The sequence below is a fragment of the Peromyscus eremicus genome, chromosome 3 (assembly GCF_949786415.1).
Source record: "Peromyscus eremicus chromosome 3, PerEre_H2_v1, whole genome shotgun sequence".
Taxonomy (NCBI): Eukaryota; Metazoa; Chordata; class Mammalia; order Rodentia; family Cricetidae; genus Peromyscus; species Peromyscus eremicus.
Genome location: NC_081418.1, coordinates 133,454,675 through 133,465,621, shown reverse-complemented (window position 1 = coordinate 133,465,621; position 10,947 = coordinate 133,454,675). Strand labels below are relative to the sequence as shown.

At 44.4% G+C, this 10,947-nt stretch overlaps 1 protein-coding gene across 1 annotated transcript; it reads right to left on the bottom strand.

The window, feature by feature from the left end:
- Positions 1–1,001: 1,001 nt before the first annotated feature.
- M6pr (mannose-6-phosphate receptor, cation dependent) lies at positions 1,002–9,360 on the bottom strand. Its single transcript, XM_059258530.1, has 7 exons — positions 8,908–9,360; positions 5,339–5,518; positions 4,903–5,069; positions 2,821–2,930; positions 2,416–2,546; positions 1,543–1,669; positions 1,002–1,396 (listed from the first exon to the last, which is right to left on the bottom strand). The coding sequence occupies exons 1-7, from the start codon at positions 9,129–9,131 to the stop codon at positions 1,274–1,276; spliced, it is 1,062 nt and encodes a 353-aa protein (XP_059114513.1). The 5' UTR covers positions 9,132–9,360; the 3' UTR covers positions 1,002–1,273.
- Between the last annotated feature and the right edge of the window lie 1,587 nt (positions 9,361–10,947).

The following is a 10,947-nucleotide window of genomic DNA, read 5'->3' as shown; positions in this document are numbered from 1 at the left end:
GCAAACAACAAATGAGATGCCTTTTTAAAAAATAACATTAATTTTTCTGTGTAGAAAGAAAACAAAAAATCCCACTACCATTGCAAGAGTATTGAGAAGTGAGAATGACATCATTTCATTTCCTTCTCTAAAGGTAACATGGTCCTGCCTTTTCCCTATCTCCTGTGTTCAGATGAGCCGTGTAGTTACTTAGTGCCTTAGGAGTAGTTCACTATTATAGGAAGATCAGCCTGTGATTCTGGGCACATGGGCCTAAACAGAAAGAAGTGGGAGAGGATTCAAAACCTTTTCTCATAGGTACGTGGGTAAGACACTTCCCTGAGCCAGCAGGAGGGACCGGGGCAGCAGTGTTCCCTACCCAGAGCAGAGAACTGCAGAGCCCTCCATGTCCACTTCTGCCTCCATTCCCTGTCTTTAAGATTGGGAAAAATATAAAACGCCAAACTACAAATCTGTGAGAAAAGTGCAGTACAAGTTTAGAAGTACTGGTAGAAGCAAATGAGCAAGAACAGGCTAACCAGCATTTTACTACAAACAGAAGAAAACCAGAGATCCCACCACAAAGTAACACAGATTCTGGGGCCTCTAGAGCGTGGGTCTATTTCCTTTAGAACAGGACTGCTTAATGAGTTATTTGGGCTACATGTGGATTTATAACCATGGCCCAGAGCCCGATTCTAGCTATCAAGCCACGAAAGACCTATAAACAACATGATGGCACTTTAGAATTCTGTAGTTGGAAAATTTCACACTTTTTTCCTGTCCTAATCCCACATAAGGGACATTTAAGTGACTCACTCCAGACTCAAAGCAAAGGGCAGTATTTGGGCTCCAGCCAGGTCAGCACTGCAAAGCAACTCTACACAGTCCTCCTCAGACCCTCAGAGACTGCTAGAGGGATGGTAACAACAGGAAGCAGTCAAAGGTGCAAGTCATCTTTGCTTTCTTTTTTAATTAAAGAAATCCAGGGTCTCAACCTGTGAAAACGTTTAGACAGACTGGGCTCGTGGCTTTCTGCCCATTTATTTAGCTGTCCTTGCTCTTCCTGGCGGCACAGGAGTCAGCCCTGAAGACCCTACGTCCACCTTCCACTGTACTTGTGCAGAGGAGAAACAACAGGAGCAAAGGGGGCAGTTTCGGGTCAGATCAAAAGCCAACTGGAAAGCAGGCATATTAATGGCAAGGCAAGAGAGGAGAAGAGACGGCTTGAGAAGTCTGGCTGTGTATGCTTTGGTTTGGGGATTGACGAGGTGGCTGGACATTAAAAGTGCAATCACATTGGTAGCAAATGATCATCTCTTTCTTCTGACTCTTCCCCCAGCTGGTCATCCCCAACTCCACGATAGGCAGCAGGCATGTTGCGGGGTTTGGAACGGCACACAAAGTCACAACCATCCTGTACGGGCGAAGCAAAGGAAAGATAATCTCTGTTTTAGAGTGAGACAGATCATATGGTCTCAGACTGTGACAACTGGTTTTCTCCAGGGGCAAAGAGAGAACACCCAAAATCTAAGGCTTAGTCCAAATTCACTTGCTACTTACAGCTACTAGGTTGCCAAGATCCTGCCAGAAGGCCAGATGGGGAAACTGCTCCATTCCCTTGGCTCCTACCACCAGCCGCTGGTATAAGAAACCCCCAATGATGTAGACAGCAACCAATGATGCAAATCTGGAGAGGAAAAGACACACACTTAAAATCTGTCACCCTGAAGTGGCACTGCATACCTCTAATCACTACTTCGAAGGCCAAGGCTAACTTTAGCTGTTCCCTAAGCTGTACTCTATGAATACACAAAAAGGGCTGGTAGCTTAGAAAACCGAGGAGTACTGCCAATCTGACAGAAGCAAACACCCGGGGGGGAAATCTGTTTCTTCAAAGTTCTACTGATGTAGAACTGGTAAAACTGTCTAGCCTTTCTGGGAAAAACATAAGCTGGGTATGGTGGTGTACACCTTTAATCCCAGCACTCAGGAGACAGAGGCAGAGTCGGGCGGATCTCTGTGAGTTCAAGGCCAGCCTGGTCTATCTACATAGTGAAGTCCAGGCCAGATAGAGCTACACCTGAGACCCTGTCTCATTTAAAAATAAAACTAATATTTACTGGGACTAAGCACTTATTCCTTTCATTTTTAAAAAGCCAGGTCTGGTCAGGCACACCTTTAACCCCAGCACATGGGAGGCAAAGGCAGGTGATTCTCTGGATTTTGAGGCCGGCCATAGCAACACAGTGAGACTCAAAAAGTTTGGGTTTTTTTTGTTTTTTGCTACTACCAGGGATTAAACCTAGGACCTCATGCCACTAAGCTACACCCCAGCTTAATTTCTTCCAACTTGTATGGTCTTACTTTAAAGTCAGTCCCCTCTGATTCCGTGTATGTAAACACACATGTAAGCAAGAGGTAGAAAGTACTCACATGACCAGTAAGATAGAGCCCACACTGAGGTGGGAGGCTTCAGGTGAACAGGCTACGCTGCTGTCCATCTCAAAGAGGTACAAACAATCTTGGACTTTGTTTCGTTCCTCAGACACTGGGTTAAAATTGCCCTGATGAAGAGAGAACCAAACAATAATTATGTATAAGATGCTTTCTTTCAACTTGCACCCAATAAACAAGACCACCCCTCAATAAATAAATAAACCCCAAACATTTGCTCTTGCTCCTGGTTAAGCAGCCAATTCTCCATGTATGGTGTGAATCTGGCACACTGAAAATCTGAATTGATTTTCTCATGTCCACTCCACATAGACTTGTCCTCCTTCCTGTTATTTCCCTTCCCTCTGGTCAGATCTTCCCATCTGTTCCCCAGGGGTAGCTCACCGCTAGTGTGTGTCGATTGCAGGAGATCATCACCACTGCGCGACGCTGTTCTTTGCCACAGTGGTTGTCATATTCATCACCCCCTTTATATATCAGCATGATCCAATTACCTGAGGAAGGACAAGAACAATGGCACCATGGAGTGCAGGGGAAGCAGAAGCAACAATGGGTAGTATGGCAGAGTGGAATTAGCCACCCAAACTGCTTTTCATTAATGCTAATTAGTATGATCTATACATCTGAATGCTAAACTAAAACTTTTCTGTTTTAAAAGACAAGACTTTTGCTATATACCTCTGGCTGGCCTTAATTCACTAACTATATAGACCAGGCTGCCTCAAACTTGTGATCTTCCTGCTTCTGCCTTCCAAGTTTTGGGGTCACGAACATAAGCCACCATGCCTAGCCTTAAAACTTGTTTCTTGACAAAACTTTGTGTTCCCTTGTTACAGTAAGAACTAGATATTTAAAATTAATCTTATCTTTTACATTAAAGGTAGGCAACAGAATGTGTGAAAACAGATTATTATCCGTGCTTTTAATATTGATGCACATTTTCTCAACACACAGCAAAAAGAGAGGAGGTTCCACATGATTGCTAGGCAGCAGGGAGAAGTCCAAGATGACAGATGATTCAAAGTGGATGTTTATTGAGCTGGGAACATATTTCTCTCCCTTGGTATTTACTACTTTTAAAGTTCTTTGCAAAATACTGTTTGACTAACAACTATGTGAAGTGAATAGGTTAAGGATGCTTTTAACTTTGCATATGAGAAAACAAGATTTCAAAATCAGTGAGCTGGTGCCTCAAAAATCCTCTGTGGTGGTCTGAGTAAGAATAGCTCCCATATAGGCTCATATATTTGAAGGCTTAGTCACCAAGAGTGGAACTGTTTGAAAGGATTGTAAGGATTAGGAGGTGTGGCCTTGCTGGAGGAAGTGTGTCACTGGGGGGGTGGGCTCTGAGGTTTCAAACACCCACGTCAGGCCTAGAGTCTCTCTCTTTACCTGTGGATCAGGATGCAGAACTCTCAGCTCCTTCTCCAGCACCATGTCTGCCTGCATGCTGCCTTGCTCCCCTCTGTGGTGATAGTGGACTAACTTCCGAAACTGTAAGCAAGCCTCCAATTAAATGCTTTCTAACAGTTGCCTTGGTCACAATGTCTCTTCAGAGCAATAGAACAGTGACTAAGACACCATCAAGAACGCACTTGTGTGTTTCCTCCTCCTCCTCCTCCTCTTTTTTAAAAAATTTATTTCTTTATCTATTATGTATACAGTGTTCTGCCTGCATGTATACCTACAGGCCAGAAGAGGGCACCAGACCTTATTACAGAAGGTTGTAAGCCACCATGTAGTTGCTGGGAATTGAACTCAGAACTTTTGGAAGAACAGCCAGTGCTCTTAGCCTCTGAGCCATCTCTCTAGCCCTTATTTTATTCTTTACATAATGAATAGCTACACTGGATAACTTATCTGCTTATGGGAAGAAATCAGGCCATAAGTGCTCCCTTCCAGCATACATGTTCATGACATTTGAAAAATACAACTATGTTAGTACAAGACGGTGGTGAGTTTTTTCTTTCCTTAAATACTGGTTTGCACAAAAAAGTTATTTTAAAATTCACTTGGCAAATTTGGCTAATTTGATGAGAAATGGTGGCTGGTGTGGAACTCATTAAATATTTGGGTGACTGGAAGGACTCCAGGCTCTGTAAGATTCTGGCTAGATTCAGATTTATTTTCATTCTCATTCACTCAGTTTCTCTTTCTACCCCTTTCTTCCATCTTTCTTTTTGTGGTACTAAGTGTCAAAGCCAGAATTTGTGCATGTGGACAAATGTTCTACCCTAAACTGTTTCCCCAAGCCTATCTTCTTTTTGTGAAAATTTTGCACATCTTCAAACACAGAAGTGTCCCGAGCTGTGGCTCCAGAGCAGCTGTGGAACTAGGCACAGTGAGGTACAGTCTCAGGTAGATCAAATTCCACATTACATGACATACTCAGAAAGTTGGGGAAGGCCACCACATATAGGATTGTTAGAGGACTGACGTGGGATTCGTCAGCAGGAAATAGCTTACTTCCATTGAAGAGGTGAGTCTCGTTGATTCTCCCAACCACCGTCTCCTTCCCATTATTTTTGCTGATCTGCACCAGGCCTGCCCCAGAGGAGTGGTTGCCAGCTTCCCGGCATACTCTGAATATGTAGCTGTACGTGTCTGAGCCCTGGCCCACAGTGCTCTCAAAACTACAGAAGAAAAGTAGGAAGAGAAAGAACAGTATCACTAGTTACCAAGCTCAGGAAAAACCACATCCCTCCCTTTGGTGACAACCAATGTGCTAAATGCACATTTGTTGAATCAGGAGTTATTTACAGCCTCATAGACTATCCTACTTGATAATAGAATCCATATCATTCACACACTCCTTCCACATTAAAGCCGAAGCAAATCCGTAAAAAGAAAAGACCCTTAATATAGCTAATTTCTTAACCCCTCTAGGGTTCTTCTCATCTACCTTTTGTTGAACAGTGGCTGTAGCCTGTCCAGGAGAGCCGTCTCTTGTTTTGACTCCTTATCCTTCTCTCCTACCAGGTCACAGGATTTTTCTTCTGTCTGCCAGGATTCTCTCACAGCCAAAGCCAGGACTAGCAACAGTAACAATTCAGTCTTCCAGCAGCCAGAGAAGGGGAACATCCTTTTGGGAGAGTGTGTTGAAGGCAGGAGCAAGAGAGAAATGAAACAGATAAATCACGTGACCGCAAAAATGAATGGTATTTTCATTATGCAAATAAAAAGCATGAATCTGCTTCAAAACAAACTATGGGGTGCAGTGTAATGTCAAATGTCTTTAATCTCAGCCCTCAGAGGCAGAGACACGTGGATCTCTGTGAGTTTGAGGCCAGCAAGAGATACCTGGTGAGTGACTCTGTCTCAAAAAACCTTCAGAAAAACAAAAACCCAACAAAACAAAAACAAACTACGGGGGTAAGAAGAAGAAAATAATGAATTATGATAGCTTGGGCTTAACCTTCTTTGCTTTGTTACTGTTTGATTCAAATTTACATCGGACTATTCCATTATTCAAACTTAAATACTAGTTTATAAATAAAGCTTAAGTCAGTGGCCTTCCTAAAACATTCCAGTCATGACATACACAGATCCTCCAGTATGTCTAGCTTGAAGTTATTAGGAGGACGTGAAGTAGAGGAAGGAACCTGAATATGCTGGGTCCTAACATATCAGCATTCCGGGAGCATCTAGCAATCTTTCTTCATATTCACTGGAAGTATGTGGGATGGAGGTGAAGCAGTCACCGCACCTCAACTCACCTCAATTACTTATGCATCATTTCTCTGGAAAAACCACCCAATCACAGAAGAAAACTCATCGGGTCAAAACAAGGGATTAGAAGGCTTCCAAAACCTGCCCCGGCCTCTCCAAGTCACAAATCTAGACTTTCGGTGAGATGGCTCTTTCTACACTCCAAAGTCCTGCACTGCTGCGTTCCTTCACTTACTGTCTATATTATTCTAACAAGCCTGTCTATGGTCCACGGGAGACACACATCTCCAGGTTATCTGTGAATGCAGTGTTCCTTCACTTACTGTCTGTATTATTCTAACAAGCCTATCTATGGTCCACGGGAGGCACACATCTCCAGGTTATCTGTGAATGCAGCCCAACACATTTGTGGATGACAATGTCATAGTCTGATGTGGAGAAGTTGGACATCCCTGTACCATCTTTGTAGCTAGGCCACAGTGATTTATGCTTGCAGAAGGTTTCACTCGTATCTGTTAGTAGTAACCCTTCAGGCCATTGACATTGTTTGTTCATTTTTAAATTTCACTTTTTTTTTTCCTGAGACATTTAACCCTTCCAGACTTTCCTTATAAGAAAATGGAAGCTCCAAACTTGTGATCTAATTGCATTTCCCTTTCTCCCTGAAACTTAATCCGAGTTTCTAATTTCCCACATGCAGGGAGGGCAACAAATGCTTTGGAACTTATCCACCTGACTTCACATAGCCCAGCCATCAATTCACTACAGAAACATAAGGCATTTCCACACAGTAATCACTGGTAGCCAAGAGGTCAAAGGCTCTCCTAACACATCTCAAATACAAAACAACAGGACACATTTAGGCACTACCTAAATACCTAACATGCATTAATCAACCAATTCTCCCCAAGCATTATGTAGTAAATTTCATCATCTCTATTTCACAGATTAAAAAGCAAACAACCGAAAAAACAACCACCACCGATACAGCTGACGGAGTGAGCGAGATAAATGGCTGCTGAGCTCAAGGGCCACGTATCACCATCATATACATACAGCTTCCATAATTGTTTGGGAAGCCAGGAGAAGCCAAAGCAGAGCTGCCTTTCTTCTTTTTAAAACAAAGCAGGAAAAGAAAGTAACTCCTCACAGCGTTAACTAGAGCGTAATAGAGAACTCAGACTTAAGCTCTTACCTTCCCTACACTCACCTATTGCTCAACACATAGCTCAACCAGTCAAATCACTGAGAGCTACTTTTGTTAACTGATTCTGTGCCATGTTCCTTAAGTTCTCTCAAGATCTAATTTAAAAGGTTAACATTCTGGGCTCTGAAGCTCTTTCTCCCCAGGAACCTATTTTGGAGGGATGCTCTCACAGAATGAGTGCTCTGCACTCTGACCTAAGAGTTAGTTCCTCATTGGTTAACTCTTGCTGCTTTCTCTTCCCAAATGAGGGCAAAGAACATCACAAAATTGGGAAGGGATGAAGAATTAAAACAAGCTGTGGTAGGCATTAGATGAACTGAATGACTTGTCATTTGCTCATTTGTTAAAAAAGTTAGAGGAGTAATTTTAAATTCTTTTCTGTTTAAGACTTGACTGTATGCTGGGCAGGGATGGCACACGCCTTTAATGCCAGCACTCAGGAGGCTGAGGCAGGAGGATCTATGAGTTCAAGGCCAGCCTGGTCTACAGAGAGAGTTCCAGGACAGCCAGGGCTACACAGAGAAACCTTGTCCTGAAAAACCAAGAGAAAGATTTGACTGTAAGTTTGAGCTGCTTCTCTTCGATTCAGTATGGCGTACACCCCAAATGCTTTACCTACATTATGTTAGTTCCCTATCTTGGAAAAATAAGATGAGGGGACTGACGATTACAGATGCCTACTGAGTTACTTGTTCTAGGTCACACAAATATTAAATATTAAGTTACTAGAGCAACCTGGATGACTAATGACGTGACGGCATTTGCTGGCAAACTTCTGAAAAACATGGGCACAAGGAGAGAACAGTATGAAGTTCAAGTTGCACAGTCCCTTTCTAATATGGTGCAAATAGATCCTTCAAGTACACACATTTTTGATGTGTGAAATGGGATCTTATGATCTTGAGAAAGCTTCAATTTCCTTATTCTATAGAGGCCTATCTATTGGCAATGCAGAAACATCCTTTACAGGACAGCCAATGACTAAGTTAGGGACTGGGAAACTGCTGACACCATTTGTTCGCTCTTTTCCACTCATGGCCATTCTCCATTTTCTAATGGAAGTTTTACTTTGGAAAATCGGTCTGAACTGGCAGAAAGGCCCAATGCTGAAAGAGCCTCGAGGAAGTAGTTCTATGCTTCAAACTCCCTACAAGAAGAAACACAGGACAAGCCCTCGGTTACTCTTTTCCACACCAAGCTAACACATGTTCCTCGAACTTCAAGGATCCTGGAAATTCTCGCCTTTCATTTGCTCAAAGCCATACCTTACCCAAAATGATGTCACGATGCCACTTTACGTCCATGATACAGGTCAAAATTCTTTCAACAAACATCCAGTAACACTTCACACGTCTCCACACTTGGCACTTAATTTCCCCCACCTTCAAAACATCTTAAATCCCTTTCTGATCTTGGAAGTCCTCCCCCTCACTCCTGGTAGTCTGACGCTCTGTCCTCACGCCTGTCGCCTCCACTCGGCCCTACGGGTCTTCGGCTAGAACCACCGCCAAGCCAGAGTCCTGGACTGCATCTCCTTCGGCGTAGGGGTGTGCAAGGACCCCCGCCCGCCTCCTTTTCCACGCCCCCACACTCACGTGTCACGGAAAACACAGCAGCCGAAACTCAGATGCCTCCAAGAATGTGGCCCTGGGGTTGGAAGACGCAGCCGGAGAGCAGCGGGCCGCAGACTCCGGTCCTCGGTTCTTGTCTGAGGCCAGCGCTCCCCAAGGCGCCGCTCTGCGACTCGCTCCAGAAACCGGAAACAGGAAGCAGCGAGAGGCTGCTGAGCAACTGCTCCGCCCACTAGACCCCGCGGCATGTGACCGCAGAACCATCGCGCTTCGTTCCTTCCCCTGAACGCTGATTGGTTAGCAGTCTAGTTCGCTATGCCCCTGTCCCATCCACCCCAATCACTCCGAGGTTGCCAGCATCAGCGCCTTCTTTTCGGGTTGCCTTTCTACCAATGAGGTTCGAGCCCCGCCTGCAGGGACTCGCTGATGGCGCTCCCCACTCACGCGGGAGTCACGTGCCACGTGTCCGGATAGGTCGGATAGAAGGCAGTCCGAGAGGGCGATCTGCGGAAACTACGATGACTGTCGTTTCCTGGGCTCTCTGGAAGTTGTAGTTCCGCTCCCGGGGCGCTCTGGGAATTGTAGTTCCTAGGGCTCTTCTGCTACCGTGGTAGCCTCTGTGCGGCGCTGCTCAGCCATCCACCGGCTGAGATCTTTCCTGGTCTATAGTTGGTCTCAGCCTCTAGGACAGCGGAGCGTAGGGGCTCGTTGTCGTTGTCTTAACACCGTTCTTAAGAATTTCTAACTCTCTCAGAACATGCTGTTATTACTGTTACCTCTGCAATGACTTGTCCTCCTGTGGCGTCTTGCTAGATAAGCATACTCTGTTCATCAAAGGTGCCTGCCCTATGTGTGCGGGTCCTCTAGCCTGCATTGGGTTTCCTGGGGGTCTTTGTGCCTTTGCTAAGGTCCTTTGCAGGCCCCATGGGTTTATTCTGCACTTTGTGAAGTCCTGTTTGTTCCTCCTCGGTTTGAAACTTAATTGTTATGGCTTCCTGGATTCACTCTCCAAGTTCCTGTTTCTTACCCTGAAGGTTCTTTTGGCTTTAGCTTGTCATGCCCTTCTGACTCTCACATGCTTTTGTGTGCACCTCTCTCACACATGTTAGAGGCAATATTATGTTTGAAACTACTGCCACTGTAGTGTTCCCATACTATTTTTAAAAGTTAACTTAAAAATTTTAATACATTTTAATTAAAATATAATTACTTCTCTTTCCTCCTTCCCTTTCCTCCCTCCAGTCCCCCCAAAGACCCCTCCACTTAGCCCCCCCCAATTTGATAGCCTTTTTTTTAAAAATCATTATTGTTACGTATATATGCATAAATGTATTGCAACCTCAGTTTTACACGTGAGTAAGACTTACCGTACCGTTATGGATTTCTGGCTATGCTGTCTATTCTTGTGGTGTAGAGGTGTCCCAGCTGGGGCGGATTGTAATTCCCTCCCTCCCTTGGCAGCTTGCACAGTGTTTTCTGGTACCATGGAAGCAAGACTGCAGAAGGGAGCTATCAGGTTAGATCCAGCTCCAACAGTGGGAGTTCCATATCCTAAGTGTGCAGTCTTCAGCAATAGGGGCCTACCTTCAACCTCTGAGAGGCAACCAAGGGCAACAGATAAAGTCTATGTTGTTTTGGGAGTGACTTGGATGTCCCCGACTAATCTTGATGAGATTTCTCATGGTTTGTACTGGGGGTTTTGTTAGTCTATGGTCTTTGTGGAGAGCATTGTCAGCTCAAATGGCATGTGTGTGTGTGTGTGTGTGTGTGTGTGTGTGTGTGTGTGTTATGTATAATTTTAGGCAAATATAAAATAATAAGTTTCCACAAGAGTTTATCAAAAAACCTTGGTGTTCCCTGTCCCCTCTTCTTCCCTCTCCTTCTGTATTGACCTCCTTCCCTCCACTCAACTGAAGTCTCCCTCCCCATTTTTCCATTTTCCATTTCATATCACCTGTACCCTGCTATTCCCTTCTCAAGCCCCCCTTCCCGATCACACAGTCCCTTTATCGTTTCCTGGTTTCTGCTGTTACTCATGTATATCCTCACATCTGAAGATTTGGA